Genomic DNA, 17,049 nt, shown 5'->3' on the forward strand with positions numbered 1-17,049 from the left:
ATTCAAAAATGATCTTTTTAATTAAGTTGTTTCCCTTTGAACCTGTGTGCTCTGAAAGTCAAGCCCCTGTGCTCTGTGGCGAGTTAAGGCATGAACCGTGGCACATGATTCTGGGCCTTCTCTTTTGACTGTTCAGAGACCTTTCTGTTGACTGTCCCTCTCAGTCATATTCTAGAAGTAGAATACGTTGCTTGCTACATGGATGCATTCTGGTTGACGAGTGGTGCCATATGTCACTTCTTTGTGTTTTTTTAGGGGCAGATATGAACTCAAAATTTTCTCCTATGTTGTTTAACTGGATTTGTAAATATTGTAGAGGGAACTCATCCACTGCCACCCCAAATTGCACAGAGAAATTTTACAGTTAATAGGACTGTATTGGGATCAAATGTTTATTAGCTAGAGTAAGGTTTTTAGATATGTGGACTTTTGGCCATCGAGGTAAACTTGTTTCTCTCAGAAGTCAGACTGATCAGAGCTCGGACCTCAGTTCCATGGCTGACCAGGAACTGAGGCCTGTATTTTAACCTCTCCGATTCCTCCTGGAAAATTGTGAGGATGAGATGATGATGATGATGACGATGATGATGGTGATGGCGACAGCAACAGCTTGGCGGCGGTGGCAGCAACAACAGAACAGTAAAGTAACAGCTAACAGAGAGAGTGCTTGCTATGCTATTGATACTGTGCTGAGGGTTTTATATGCTACATCTCATTTCATTCTAACCACAAAGCAATAGAGAAGGTGCATTCTTTTCCCCCTTTTTACAGATAAGGGAACTGAGTATTTACAGAGACTTTGTAGTTTGTTGAGAACACACAGCTGGACATTGGTGGAGGCTGAATTTTAAACCCGTTCCAGCTCCAAAGCTTTGCATAGTGTGTGCACTTTGTAGGTAGTCACCATCTGTCCACTTCTCTCCTTATAATAATGGTAGTAGAATATGACGTAGATTATTGCTATGACCCAGAGTAACAATTCTGTCTTCGAGAAACCTTACCAAATCTGAAACACATATAAGTACTGATAAAATGCATGTTTTCTTTCTTATTAGACAAATGAACTTGTGTTAAGTTTGGAAGATGATGACAGACTCCTATTGAAAGAAGATAGCACTCTGAAAGCAGCTGGAATCGGTGAGAAAGAGTGCTGGGCAGTGCTGAGTGAGGGGCACCCGCTTTCCTGGCTCGCCTGGTGACACCTGGCTGATTATGTTTGGAGAACTCACTGCAAAGTAAATGCTACCCTTGGTGCTCTTTATACTACTTCATAATTATTCAGAGGAGGAAGATGAGCATGATGAACATTCAGATCACTTGAGGGCAGTGGATATCTGCTCTCCAAATGTTTCGAATGCCAGTAGTTCTCTTCAGAATATGTGCTCAGAATTCTGAGGTTTATTTTCAGTGATTGACAGGTTATTACTCACTTAACCTACTTACTCTTTTCAGCATCATTTGAACCGATGGTTTGAGAGAAATGGACCTGGTAGTAGAACTAATGTGGAATAATGAAGTGAAATGTTTGTAGAACATGCAGCATGTTTTCTCAGAGTCATCCAGATCACTCAGGGCCAACCAAGTCATGGAATTTCAAATAGAAGCCTAGTATGTACAGTTGAAAAAATTGCCCAATTTAGCCTTTCACCCTGGAAAAGGCATATAGTTCTAGTTTAAAGAAATGCTTTGTGACATATTTTGTGACCATTAGATGTCACTCTAATTCTACTTATATGTATACCTAAAGATTATCTGGCAATAGGGGTAAAGATTTTAAGAACAGTTAAATGCATTATGTCTCTGACATACTTTTGTGGTGGTCAGTGACTCTAATGAAACAGTACAAATCACACTTTTATAATTATTTATATGTACTGGTTAAGAGGTACTCGAAGTGAGGTCCATGCTAGGAAGCCTTACATTTTTTTGACAGGTGTTCTGTTGAATTAGTCACTTATGTCAGGAATTCACTTTTGAGTGATATGTAGGCTAAAGTGAGTTCCTGACATATCTTCCAGTTAAAATAAGATTTTAAATAACATGTTATGAAATCTTAGACTTCTTTTCTTTGTCTATACTATTTGCTAGATTTAGTGTTTTTCCCTTATGAATACATAAGATTGCTGTTATCTGAAAAAATTTTTATTTTTGCATTTTTTCAAATGCTATTATATTATTATAGTAGGTAGCACCTGTGTTATTGAGCATGTGGTCCCTAGGGGCCAGCACTGCTTGTTGTTAAAGCATAAAGCTATAATGAATATAATAGACTGGTATTGATGTAGAAATTGACAGATCCATGGTCTAAAAGACCAGAAAATCCAAAAACAATATGATAAGGTTTTGACATCTCTAGTAAGTGAGGAAAGAATGAATTATCCAGAAAATGATGTTTCACCCATTGCCAAACCATTTTGGAAAAAAAATTTTAATCCTTATGTCAGTCTTTATTCCAAAATAAATTCTAGATAATTTAAATGTTATAATGTAAAAAGTTTTTTAAAAAGTAGCTCAATAGTTTATAATCTTGGGGAGGAAGAAGAGGTCTCTAAGTATGACCTTGAAGGCAGAGCTATGAAGTGGGGAGAGATGATAGATTTGACCACATAAGAAATAAAAAATATAAACAGAGTTAAAGAAGAAGCAACAAACTATAAAAAAGTATTTGCAGCATATATGACAAATAAAAAATTATTAGCCTGACTTTATAAAAAGCTCTTATAATTAGTATGAAAAAGATAAATAAGAAATTCCACTGACAGAAGAAATAGCTAACATATGAAAAACAGTTCAGCCTTATTAGTCATGAGAAAAATGCACATGAAAATAGACACTGTTGTATGTATTCTGTTAGTTTAGTGGTTAAGAATTAGAGCCTGGAGCCAGAGTGCTTGGGTTCACAACCTGATTTGGCCACTTACTGTCTGGATGACCTTGGACCAGCAGTTATTATAAGACTAGCAGACATGAAGAGAAGTGGTAGCATTGGGAAATGGATACTCGTCCATACTACTGTTGGGAATGTATATTACTTCTGAGTTTCTGTTGGTCAATTTGACAAATAAGATTTTCTCAAAGTTAACGCGCTGTTGTATCTATTTCCAAGCCAACAGGAACATGCTTCCTCCAGCCCTGCGACTCTTGTTGAAGGTGTGATATGCCTTTTAAAAGATGGCAGTGTTCTCTCTCACCTTCTCTGCTTACGAATCTCTGATGTAGAGCTCTTTATTTATTGACTGGAAATAGAATATATTGTGCGATACCATTATTGTTTAAAAATGTAAATATATTTACATGTCTGTATATGTATATGGAGAAAAGGTCACATGCCAAATTTATAGAAATGGTTTTTCCAGGAGGTGGCATTGGGAGAAATTGATTTTTTATTTCTTCTCCATATTATCTGTTTTTGTAATTTAGATTTTTTTCTATAGTTTACATATTTTACTTCTAAATTAAGGAACCAATTTTAAAGAATAAAGTCCCAGAGTTGGAGAAAATTGATTTGAACAAGGGCTCTGAATTTTGCTTGTTTTGTAACCTTCTGTAAGCCAGTGAGCCTCTCTGAATTTCTATTTTGATTTCTATAAAACAAAAGAGAAATAATTAAACCTATTTCAGAAGGCTGGCATAAGGATTGAGTAAAGAATATATATGAAAGCCTGGAGGAGTACATGTGTAGGCCCTCAAAAATACTTATTTTATTTGGAAACCATTTTGGAGAAGGCAATTGGTAAATGTCTTGGATTTATTAAAATATTGAGTTGTTGGTTTGTCATTAATTTCAGATCTGTGTAATGAACCACCTATAAAGGTGACACTCAAATCCATTTTTTTGTGTTTCTTCTTTAAGGTCATAGGCCTTTAATCAGAATCAGGTTCTTTTCCCCGAGTCCTTCACTAGTTTCAGGGTGGTGCAAGAACTTCCACTGCCCTGCTGCCCTGGCAGGCCTGCAGTCCTGGTCAGGGGAGACTTCTGTCCTCGCTGGAATGATTTTCTCTCCTGTACGTTCCCCTCTGTTACCTACAGCAGTGTTGGTGTACTCGGGAGAACAAGCCACAGTTGTACAGGGGAAGGAGGTAGTGGTCCCTGCAGAGCTACAAAAAATTCTAAGTGGGAGTAGAGTTGTAAAAATGATCCTTGAAGTGTGTGATTTTTCTAGGGAATTTTCTCTCCCTCGGTTCCACGTCTGGTTAGATTTTTAAGAGGGTTAAGAGAAAAATTTCAAGTCCTCACTCTCTCCATTTTTACCACTTGATCTTGCTGTGGAGCTGTCATTTGGCGATCACAGACAGTTGCCATGGGAATAATGCCAATGTAACAAATTTATCATTATGACTTTTCTGCAAAATTCATGAAAGAAGAAGAAAGATTGTGAGGGGAGAAATTAGGGGAACAAACTTGTTTGAAGATTTTTTTTTTTTTTTCACAGAGAATTTCTCCAGTTCCTACCCAGGCCTTTTATCTGCATTGCAGATCCCAATTGTATATTCTGCCTGACGTGGGGGAAGTTTTTGTGCACTTAGTGCTAAAATATAAGTAAGAAGATTTGCTTTGTGGAAGGAAGAAGGCCACTTTACCTAGAATTGTTACTTATAATTTAAAGATTTTTACTTTGTTTTTAACAATTATAGTTTTATGGACTAATTCCCCTAAGCAATACATTTGCATGTAAGTTTTTGTTTTTGGTGATATTTTATCTCTTTTATTTTACTACTTTCTACAACTGTTTACACCTTTTGAATCCTCTCTGGTTTAGGTAAGAAATTGTGACAGGGTTAACTCCTCTAAAGCCGGTTGTGTTTGATTGGAAAATTTTAAAAACCAGATACAGTAGACTAAACCATATATTAATCTGAGGGAAGAGTTCATGTCAAGCCAGATCCTGTAATAGTTCCAAAACTCCCTGTGGTTTGATTTCATTTTGCATGTGTCTCCTTTTGTCTGCTCACAGCCAGACCCTGTCTTTGTGCCTGGCACTTTTTGGCTATCTCATCTGTACAGCTAATATTGTAGGATACCTTGCCTCTCATTTCTTTATTAGGAGGCAGTTGGCAGTTATGTTTCCTCAAGGTTTCAATCCCTGTCCCATTCTTTTTGGGGTAGTAGTATTCTGGGGCATACATGCTTTCCTCCTTTGACAGCATGTTAATGGTGGCTGTTCTTCCTGTTAACATCGTTAACAGATCAATAGCCGGTCTCTTGGTAAGGAAGATGGTGGGCCCCAGGGAATTTGAGATTCCAGAGCAAGGGGTCAGAATGAACCTCCCATAGATTTTTCTTCCCTGTTTACGCTCCCCTTGCCATTATGGAAATCACAGGCATGTGTCCTATCAAAGGTCAAATTTATTTTACTAATTGTTTTCTTCAAACTAGTTTGAAATCATCTCTGCCAATTGATCCAAAACAGACACTTGGAGCAAATATGAAATAAAAAGCACAGTAGTTGGGAACTCTTTGCAGGATTGTTGACCACCTTCGGCAAAAACAGAAATACAACTCAGCTGTGAGCAGAGTTTCAAATGATTTGTAGGTTAGGATTTTGTGGAAGGATAGGATGTATTCCTGGAGCAGGAGAGAAGTTGAAACTTTTTCCTTTTGGTCTCAAATCGCTGCAGAAACCACACCTTGCCCTTCTTGCATCTTTTTTTTTTTTTTTTTTGCCAACAATCTGAAATTATTATCACATTATAGTCTGCCCTGATCATTATCTGTACCACAAAGCCTCTACATACATGTCTTTTTTTCTCAGATGGCAGTTGCTGTGCCTTCCACTATTCTGGTGCTGACTAGTACGAGGCTAGGGATTTAGAAACTATGCAGTAAACCCTTGTTGATAGGTGGTTTATTGAGATAGGTTGGTTGAGGTGTTTAAGTATATTGCATTGAATTTTTCTTGAAATTTTACATTTATAATTGGTTTATTTTATTTGAAGTCATTATTTTTCCTGTTAAAGGGGTGTGTGTGTGTGTGTGTGTGTGTGTGTGTGTGTGTGTGTGTGTCTGACCTGTTTAGAAACATTATAAAATTATTCATTTTATAACCAAAGTTTGAATGTCCTGGCTTGTGTTCATTTCATTAAACTTGAAAGTCAATATTAAAATGATCTGCAGATGTATTTGGAGAGTTCTTACTTGATTTCATTTGATAGTAAGACGAAGGGATGAACTGGCAATATACTTATTGAATTTTAGATTGCACATTCATTTCAGATTCACAAGCCAAGGCACTATGCACCTGAGTGCACTGCCGCCTGCAGCACATTTAATTTAAAATCAGGTGCCCTAGGGGACTAGCACACGGTAGACTTCCTGAGGGTTCTTCTCCAGCCATTTAAAATAGAATTTGGGAAGCAAGAATTTACGGGATAATGGTACAAAGGATGATTCTTTAGAGGTCTTGAAAACCTTTTGTAATTCTTTTTCACTTTAATTGGCAAGTAAATTTGCAGTATAAGTACATAATATCCTTCTCTCAAACATTTTCAACAGAGTTTTACAGATTTTTAAAAACATATTCTATTTGTTTGAGAACCACATTACTAAAGTTTAAAATCCATTTTATGTATTACTTTTGAATGTTCAGAGTAATTGACTTTTAATTTGTATTGTTTTCCAGTTTGTTAAGGGTGAAAATTTTTTATCAACCTGAAGTTTTGAATTTAACTCATTTGTCAGTCTAGTTTGCCTGAAAAAAAAAATGCATTCATCTGAAAATAAAATCTTTACCTTAGGCGATCTCATTTTAAGCTTGTATTATGAGAGAGCATACTTTCTGTAAATAATGGATTGATCTGTAAGTTAATTAGACCAAAGAAAAACTGCACGTTAAAAATGCTTTGTCAGTCCTTTCTTTTTGTCAGTTCATTCCAAACCTGTTATTACTGTACTGCAGAGCTCTACAATGTATTTGTTTATCAAGAAGTACAGATAATGTCAGCTGCAGTAAGTGAAAACTGTAATTACAGTTAGCGTGTACTGAGTGAAGTGCTGTGTGGGAAAAGCAGTGTGTAAAGTTCTGTATGTAAATAGCACGTCAGATAAAACCTTGCATTGTGATTATTAAGAGGGAACTTTTGCTCATTCTCCACTAGAAAGATGATTAGAATCACTTGCAAATTATGTCTACCTTTGGGTAGACTTCCCTCAAAAAGGAAACCCTGGGAGCTTTTTATATAAAGAATAGATCTCAAAGGATCTTATCTTTGAATATTGGATGTTTTTGAAGCCCCCTTTTTAACGTTTTACTGATTCCAAGTGTGGAGCCTCTTACCCTTTCTTTTAAATGCTTTTTTTGGGGAGGTGGGGGTACAGTTTTAACTGTACAGTAACTAAATGCACTACTCCTCATTGATTCCCAGTTTCTCTCTGCTGTATCCTCCCCTGTGCGTGCTCACCCCCACCCCCGTTTATTGTAATGAGAGTTTGCAACCTGATTTTCATCAAGATTAATCTTCATTGAATCTAGAAGAAGTAGTAGGACTAGAATGAGGGTATGAGACTATGGCTGCTTTTATTTCTTCTTTCAACATTTCTGTAATGAGCATGTATAACTTATGATTGAAAAACATTAAATTTGTTATTCTTAAACCAAACAAAAACATTTTTAATGAAATGTCATGCTGTCTTTAATTTCCTTCTTTTGTGACAAATTCTAGTGATGAGATGAGAGTTGTAAATGAAGTGGTAATCCTTGGCGTCCTTCCTTATTATCCTATTTATTTGGCTTGAAGAGTTTTGCTTGTCTGTTTTTAGAGGATATGTTAATTGAGTGATCAGTATTCATTACAAATAATCTTGTCTGTTTTCTTGTTGAGATTCTGAAGGCCCTTTTGCTCTTTCTGTAAAAGCTAAGCAGACTGTATTAACTTCTGGTTTAATTTGAAAAACGAATGTGGAACTTGTTGGCGCAACACCTTAAAGAATTGCATGTTTAATAATTGGAAGGCTTTCCATCAGATTTGTCTCCAGTCTGAATTAATAATGTTGCTGACTTATTGTTTTAGAAGACGAAGTCCTTGACCTGCTAGGTTGAAAGAATTGTGACTGCTCTGAACCTTTGTGGGTCCTTTAGCTGTGCCATATCCCCTGTGAATAATTAGAGGTATTTGAAGGTATTGCAGTAGAAGCCAATTTGTGTCTTTCACTTTGCATATTGTTGAAGCCTCATGAATTAATCATAAGCAGGCAAAAAATTAACTTCTTCAGACACATATTTTGATGGGTCATGAGAGAGAATGTAAAGTGATCTGTAAAATATTCTACTGATCCTCTGAGTATTAAATTATTATACCTACAGGCTAATTTCAGAAGAAAAAGAGTTTTTCCTCCTCCTTTAGTAATTGAGTAGCAAATTTGAAAAAAATAAAGGTTTGTTACTTTCTAAGACTGTTAAGAGGACTATAAACGAGCAATTTAATAATTTCCTGAAAACTAGATTCTTGTGTTAATTCTTGTTTTTACTTTCAAATTATTTGAATTATAGATTCTTATAATTACAGTTTATACTTCTTGTTGATTTGGTGAAATGTGAAACCAAACAAATAACTAATCGTTCTCACTTTGGGCATCTTAAAGCACTCAATGAAAGTAATGTGGGTTTCCATATTTGTTTAAAATCCAATTTTACATTAAAAACTTTTTCCATTTTCTGTTTTTTTTTTTCAGCCAATGAAACTGAAATTGCATTCTTCTGTGAAGAAGATTATAAGAACTATAAAGCTAATCCTATTTCATCCTGGTGAAAACCTCAAGAGGGCTTCCTTTTTGCATACCTATATTAAGCTCTTTATTCCACTAGTGAGGTTTTGAAATTGACAAATAAACTTTTAAAAATTAACCCCAGGCTCTGCTATTTGAGTTAAAATCTGTGGTGTTTCTCTCTCTGCAGGTCTCATTTTTCTTTCTTTCTTGTTGTAAAATATATTTATTTATAAGAAAATGTTGCTTTTTAAAAAAATTAAGAAATAGTTATTAAAAAATATCATGGAATATTGGTTCTTTAGTCTAATTTGTTTTTCTGAAATTAGGGGATATTTTGGTGATTTGCATGTTGCATTCTTTAAAAATATTATAAGACTGAGGTAATCCTGTTTATTTTGTATATTTTCCATAGTTTCTAATTGGAGCCACTGTGATTGTCTTTGGCTAGTAGAGATTATAAGAGTCTCATGATTATCAGTGCCATCTTTTTGCTCATGGTGATATACACCGCCATACATGAAATTGAATTATGTATGTTTTAGGGCAGTTCATAGATGTAAGAGGATTTCTTCTTTTCTTTTAGTACTTCAGCCTACACAGATAACATTACCGAATTTTTTTTTTCTGAGTTGTGTTTCCTGACTTAAAGAGCAGACTATAATAGAATGAAATTCTTTTATTTGGACAGAGGAAGTAACAGGATGTTTGCACTTCTGGAAGAAAATTGTTCATTGCGAACAAGCCTAAGTCGTGGAAGACACATTCTTTCAAAATAATACTTTCAGTTCCTAATAATGGCTGACCACCAGCACCTGAAGGGTAGTAATTTCAAAGGGGCCTTTCAGCCAGCAGGTGTCAAATCAGAACTCCTAGAGAGGTTAGTTGGCTCTAAAATTTTTCCATGAACCCTTAAAATTGCCAGCAGGGCAAAACTGGTTTTATTGTGGTACAGGTAGAGGCCAATTTAAGAAAACACATTCTTTTTAAAAACTCACCTTTGAAAGTCTGGCTAACATAATCAGAAAATGCTTTGCTTTGTTGAAAGATTTAATAGAGCCTTATTTTAAAAAGAAATTTTATTCATCGTTTCATTTATTAAAGAAAGCGCTGAATGCACAAATGATCTAGGCTTCTGGGGATCTAATAAAGAATAAAATAAGATTCAGTTGCCTCAATGAGTGAGGAAAAATATGTAAGCAAGTAATTTTAATAGCAGTGAACATTGATGATGGGGTAATTAATTCTGTGTGGGATTAATTTTTACTTCAAAAGAAGTACCAGTTGAGCTTTGTCTTAAAAAATTGAATAGGAATTTAAATTATATATATGGCAACCCTTGGTTGACCGCACAGATTGCAAGGACCTTGTCACCTTACAATCCCTTATTTATTTATTTATTTATTTGCTTACTTACTTATTTATTTACTTATTTTTAAATTTTTTTTGTGCCTACAGCACCTGGTCTTCCTAGGTCTTCTCCCATCCAAGTACTAACCAGGCCCAACCCTACTTAGCTTCCGAGATCAGACGAGATCAGGCTTGTTCAGGGTAGCATGGCTGTAGACTGAATAGGAATTTTTGCTTAGTAGAAAATAAGGAAAAGGCTTTCAAGAAAGAGAACAGCACATATCTAAAGGCAAAGCACTGTGAGAGAGCTTGGAGGTTCAATAGAAAGTATACATTTCAGTGTGCTGGAGTGTAAAGCACTTGGAATAGAGTGGAAAAAGATAAAATTGGAAGGTGGGTTGAGCTAGGCCCTAGAAGTCATGCTAAAGAGTTAGAACTTTATCTAGTAGGTAGTTGGGAAACAGTAGAAAGATTTTAATAGGTAAATTGCATGATTAGATTGATATTTTAGAAAGCTTTTGTGGCAGTGTCCACATGGCAGAAAGACTAGAAGACACTTGTCATAGACCAGGTGAAGACTGGAAGGCCTCAAGGTAGGGCACAATAGTGGAAGAGGAGAGGAAAAGAGACCTTCTCGAGATAGTGTGAACATTTGGTTGTGCATTAGATGGCAGCATTGTGTTAGGTACTCTTCATATATTATCTCATTTAATTTTTACAACTCTTAAGTCTTGATGTCATACCTGTTTATAGAAGAGGAAATTGAAGCCTAGAGAGGTAATTTACCCAAGGCAATGCAGTAATGTGCACTGGGATTGGAACCAGGTTTGTCTTAAAATCCTGACCTCGCCTATTCGATCTCATGGCCTCCCAGTAGAGGTCTGAGGTGGAAGGACAAGTGGAGTCTTTGGTACTTGGTGAATGGCTGGGTGGGGAAGGCATAGAAGGAGTTGTGGAGACATCAGTGATTCTTGCTGTAGTAAGTGACTGGATTGATGGTGACAGCATTAACCCAAAAAGGGAATTTAGTAAGTAGAACAACAGGATAATGCGAGGTCCATTTGTTCATTTTGTTAACATTCAATTTACATACAAGCTTTTAAAGAAAAATTAAGCGTGTCTTTACCTGTATATTTTCTTTTTAATGAATAATCCAAAAATATATACATACAATCCTGTGTTTTGGTGTGTATTTATTATTAGAGAGTTACATAGGGGCTTTTTTCACTTATAGATACTGATGTTAAAGTCAGAAATAGAAATCTATTATGACTATAAAGGGCTTTTACCTGTAATGGAAATTGGTTCAAAATTATAGACAATCTATCGATGTAATTCACAGAATCTATAGGTTAAGGAAGAGATCATGCTTATCTCAACAGATGCCAAAAAAGCAATTGATGATACGCAACCCCATGCTTGAGTAAAAACTTAGAACAGAATGCCCTTAACTTGACGAAGGTTACCCCAGAAAACTACTTAATGGAGAAGCGTTGAAGCAAACCTGTTGGATATGACTAGGACAAAGATGACTACTCTCACCAAGACTATTCAGAATTATTCTGCAGGTTTTACTGTAGCAGATACAGTAAGAAAAGTAAGAAAAACCACAGATACTGGGAAGGAGGTGACAAAACATTTGCTGACAGTACGATTGCAGGAGAATCAACTGAGAAGTTATGAGAGCTAATAAGAGACTTCAGGAGTGCTTGATAATGAACTTCAAGTGTGCACAAAAGCTATTAAAAAATGTCACTAGAGGATTTAAAAGACCCAAATTGAGATTATATGTTCAAGGTGGAAGCTCTGGTGTTGTAAAGAGGTAGATTTATATCTAATCTGTAATTTAGTGCAACCTCAATCAAAATCCCGAAGGATTTATGTTGGAATTTGAGGAACTGATTTTAAGATTCATATGGAAAAGTAAATGTGCAAGAATAGCCAAGATTAATTTGGAAATATTTAAAAGTAATTAAAACAGCTTGGTGTAGTGATACAGAAATAGACAAAAAAAGTCAATGGAGTATAGAAACTAATGTGTTTGAAAACTTAGTATATAATAAAGGTCATATATGTAATCAGTGAAGAAAAGGATATTTAGCATCTGGCCAGACGTTAAAAAATGATCATGTCCTACTTCCTACCATTCACTAAAATTTCAGATGGATTAAATAACTAAACATGAAAAACAAGATGAGTTTATTAGAAAAAAATATGATTATATTTCTGAACTTAGAGTGGAGAAGGCTTTGTTAAAATGCAAATACTATAATACTAGATTAAAAAATCATAAAGATTTAATGACAATGAGAGAAACTACTTGCACTTATAAAGAAGACAAAGGATTAGTTTTCAGAATATATGAATTATGATAAGTCAGTGAGAAAAGGACAAACGTGCGATGGAAAAATAGATACATTTTATAAAAAGAAATTCAGAAAAAAGGAAACGTGGCTTATAAGCATATAAAAAGATGCACATCCTGTTTTTCATGGAAATTCATATTAAAAACAATAGGGTACCATTTTCATTCATCAAGTTGGCAAAAAGTAAAGGATTTTGGTAGTAAATATTGGCAGTGATGTGTGCCTACACTGCCAATGGGAGTATAAATTTGTGTATAGCCACTTAGGCAAGCAATTTGGTGTGATATCTATTAAAATAACAAATGAGCTTATTCTACTGACCCAGCAGTTTCACTTCATATAGTCCATCCCAAATAAACCTCATGCCTGCAGAAGGAAGCATTTAAAAGGGAATTCACTGCAGTGTTACTTATAATAGACAAACACTATAAACAAATGATGTCAATAGGAGAGTAGATAAAAAAAACTGGTATATCTATATTCTGGATTACTGCGTAATTTAAAACAATGAGGGACATCCATGTTATTTACTGATATGGGACGATCTTTGAGACATCTTGATGAATGAAATTACAAAGGGATTTGTAAACTGTGATGTTATTTGTTTTAAAAAGCACAAAATGATAATATATAATGTGCATGTATATGTACATATATACATGTGTATGCGAATATAGACATTGTATATTCATATGTACATAGACCAAAGTATATACACCAAATTGATAACATTGATTACCTCTGGGGAGGGGACAAGAATTGGGAGGTACAGGTGGTAAAATGCTTTATGTGTAATGTTTATAAAGAAAATGTATTTGCATTAAGAATTAGAAAAAACTAATACCTGTATTAGTAAAGAAGCAGGAAAAAAACTCAGATAATTGCCGTTAACATTTGGCATATTCCATGTAGGATTTTTTTCAATGTCTCTGATCTTTTTGGTGAGTTAAATTATACAAGTAATATTTACTTGTTAAAAGCAATCAACTCTAAGGTAAAAAAGTAAAAATTCCCTTCTTTATAGGTCAGCCCTTTACATCGCTGGTGTTTATACTTTCAGATTTTTATTTTCTGTGCACATATCATTTAAACTTACATTTTATTTTATTTTATCCTTTAAACATATATTTTAAAGCTTTATCATTTGATTATTTTAAAACATTATGATTCTCTTGAATAGGGTCTAGAAGTCTTGTTTTTGAATCATCAGTATGTGCCAGACAGTACAAATGTTTTATATATTCTCATTTAAGTCCTCGAGTTCAATAGAGCTCTGAGTAGGCCCATCTGTGAAATAGAGAAGATAATGACCACCTTGCAGAGTTTTGGGGATGAAGTGAGACACTTGCCCCCAAGGCACTTAGTAGACAGCACCTAGCATGAAGTAAGTGCTCATTAGATGTTGTGATTTCTGATATGAGTGGTGCAGCAGTATCAACTGTTTAGGCGTCGGGAACCCAGATGGCTGTCAGATATTAAGCCACTTGCTCAAGGCCTAAAATCTAAAAGAGAAGGTTTCTTCTGGCTTCAAACTCCACATTCTGCCACTCTGAAAACAAGGGTGTCAGGCACTTGGAGAAACATGGTAGGAAGGCTGTCAACCATGGGCCAAGAGACAGTGTCTCGTTTTTGTGGTTGGCACCTCTGCTACATGCATTTTTGCCGTTCTTAGTTGAAGGGAATTTACTTTCTCTTTTTGTGCCAAAGGGGCATCTTGGCCCTGCTAAGTATCCAAGTCTAGTTTTTATGTGTTTGAAGAGCTTTTTGCCACAGCAAAGGTGTTGTATTCCCCTTTTCCTCTTCCAGACACATGCAAGAGAGGTGATGATGCTCCTGCCTATTTGTGACACCCAGTGAAGTGGCCTGGCTTGGGCTCCCTTGGAAAAGTGCCGCTAATTGCCAAGGAGAGGAGGGGAGGGTAGAGTGAGGCTTTCCCATTTCCTGCACAGGCGAGGGAGAAGGGGGTATCCGACATCACTTAACCACATCTCTAGTGGGCCGGGAAGTCCAAGTATGACAGTGTCCGAGGATCTGGACTCTTGTCCTCTTTTTTTCATTGTGTGCACATACGTGTATGTTAGGGGAAGGGCTCTGATTATTGGTAACTGGCCGTTTCCCTTCATTTTAGTCTTTAAAAACTCTCATGATTAATTAGATTAGCAAAGGTAATTGAAGTAAGCGGAATAGTTAATTGGTTTGAGGTTAATAATTTGAACTCTACCACCAAGACGATGGGTCTTGGATCTCTGCAGGCTGGGAAAGTACTTATGTTGATCCCACAGCATAAAACTTATTTCCACTATTGACCTTAGACTCAGCACTTTCATCATTTATGGGAGGTGAGGACTTAGCGGAGGAGAGAGCAGCTTGTCATTTCTTTCCGTCAAAGGAGATGTATTTGAATAAATTAAGCAGACCTGAGACCACTTCCCCCATCCCCAGTGTGCCTTTTGGGTTATAATACTAACGTTGACTTTGGATAATGGCCTGCGGAGATTTATTTTTTGATCATTAGTGAGACGATTATATAACGTATAATGATTTAAAAGAAACATACAGGATATGTGTCATGCTGCTCTACAATGTGGTTTTTTCGAGACCAGTGACCCTACTCTGTTCTGTGCTTCTGGCACTTCCCCTGAGTATTCAGTAAATAATGTCATTCAACAGCAGCGAGATTTAAGATGGAGAAAATCCATTTCAGGTCCCAGATGATGTCATACTGCTCTTGAAATAAGTGAAGGCAGACTGTTTTGGGAATGCTACCTTAGAGACTCAAGCTTTTGGTTTTAGCCTCATTACTATTAAGTGCAAGACAGGAAGAATGCCGCCACCAACAATGATATTCTTGTGGTCGAAGCAGTGACGAGAATCCTGTAAAAACTTTGAGTCTTTAACTGGACTAAGGCAAGAGGTAAGGATGAGGATCCTGAGGGCTTCTTTCCACCGCTTCTCACATGGTGAAAAATGAGAGCCGGAAAATCAGGATCAATTCTTCCCCTGTTAAATTCTGTTAGGCAAAATCCCCAAATCTCACTTAATTTTCTGGTCATTGCCCCTTCCTTATGCCTATAACTCATGTTTTCACCTTATGCCATCACACTATACATTGCCCACCTCCCCACTTGTCCCAGACACCAGCAAGACACTGTGTCACTCCCCCTTGCTCCTGGCTCATAGTAACTCTCTCCAGTAATACTCCTGTCCTTGTTCAGTATAGACAAGGCTTCCAGTGCCGTGGGGCCTCTCAGGTCATTGATCAGCTTCACTGCAATATTCTTAGCATCTATTCTCTCAGCCACCTACACCCACAGTCACTTCCTAGTCAGTCATCATCATAGAGTAACCATACTCTATTCCCCAACATAATCTCAATATTGTACCTCCCATTCTTCAACCACTACCTTCTGTATTTCCATATCTCTCTGTTGCCCCCTCCAGCAGTTCTTCAACCTCATCAGACCTACAGTCCATTGACTCTACCATCTTTTCACTGTCCCTTGAGCCTAGTTGAGATTCTCTGGTCCTCCACCATCATTCCTCTATACAGACTCTCACTTTCCTTGCCAGCTGAGCTTGATTCAATTTTACCTTCTCTGCGCCTGGCCTGGAATAGCTGTAGATGACACATTGACTGAAAAAGCTTTAGTTCTTGTCTATAAGCTCAAGTAAGTTTCTAACGCTGCCCTGTGGCTCCACACTTTCCACTTAGTTTCTTCTCTCTCCCAGGTTCTCCTTGGCCCTCAATCCTAAGCCCTCCTCTCCTCCTCACTCAGAGCCACTATTTTTGTTTCCCATTTCACTGAGAAAATAGAAGCCATCAGAAGATAGCTTGCTCTTGCTCCACTACCATGTCTCCTCCTTGTGATGGTAGTGACTAGTAGCACTCCTTCCTAAGTCTGTACTTGTGCATCCATCCCACTGCCTCTTGAATACTCATGAACTCCACTGCAGCACTTTTTCTCTTTCTGGCATCATCACATCTCCCCTATCCACTGGATCATTCCCATCAGCATATAAACATGCTACGAAGTCTCCCATCTTGACCCTCCTACAACAGTTGTCCCATTTTCCCTTTACAGCAAAATTCTTTAACAGAGTTATCCACACTCTTTTTTTCTACTTTCTTTCCTCTCATTTTCTCTTGAACTCTCCAGTTGGGCTTCTGTCCCTATCTCTTTACTAAAAATAGTACTGGTCAAGGTCACTAATAGTTCCTATGTTGCCAAAGAAATATGATTCTCTGTCTTCAAGTTATTTAACCTACCAGAAACATTTGACACAGAGAACCAGTCGACACCTTCCTTCTTGCAAATACTTTCTTTGTTTGAGTTCCTCGTGCCCCACTGGTTGCTCGTCCTCATTTTCTTTGCTAGTTCTTCCTCATCTTAAGCTTGTTTTCTTTTTTAAAAATTTTTTATTTATTTTAATTAGTTTCAAGTATACCGTACATTGGTTAGACATCTATATAGTTCATAAAACAATTCCCCTAATTACTCCCTCCCTCCCCTGACCCTCCATCTAGCCAGTGTATTAATGCTAACTACATTCCCTATGCCATGCTCTCCATCCCCATGACCATCTATCAGCTACTAATTTGTACTTCTTTAGCCCTTCTCCCCATTCTCCCAG

General features: G+C 36.7%; 1 protein-coding gene and 1 pseudogene across 6 annotated transcripts in view; one reads left to right on the forward strand and one right to left on the reverse strand.

Annotated features, from left to right (window-relative positions):
• The window catches only part of CUNH2orf76 (chromosome unknown C2orf76 homolog), a 60,436-nt gene extending 51,596 nt beyond the window's left edge, over nt 1-8,840 (forward strand). For all 6 annotated transcript variants that reach the window (XM_025039328.1, XM_025039330.1, XM_006921007.3 and 3 more), the window contains 2 exons: nt 1,056-1,137; nt 8,669-8,840. In XM_025039328.1, the coding sequence (XP_024895096.1) occupies nt 1,056-1,137; nt 8,669-8,745 (159 nt within the window). In that variant the 3' untranslated portion in view covers nt 8,746-8,840. The remainder of the gene's footprint in view (nt 1-1,055; nt 1,138-8,668) is intronic.
• Nucleotides 8,841-10,150: 1,310 nt separating this feature from the next.
• LOC112470571 lies at nt 10,151-10,269 on the reverse strand (annotated as a pseudogene).
• Nucleotides 10,270-17,049: the final 6,780 nt, after the last annotated feature.

This window comes from Pteropus alecto, unplaced genomic scaffold (genome assembly GCF_000325575.1).
Source record: "Pteropus alecto unplaced genomic scaffold, ASM32557v1 scaffold3, whole genome shotgun sequence".
In the NCBI taxonomy this organism is placed as follows: domain Eukaryota; kingdom Metazoa; phylum Chordata; class Mammalia; order Chiroptera; family Pteropodidae; genus Pteropus; species Pteropus alecto.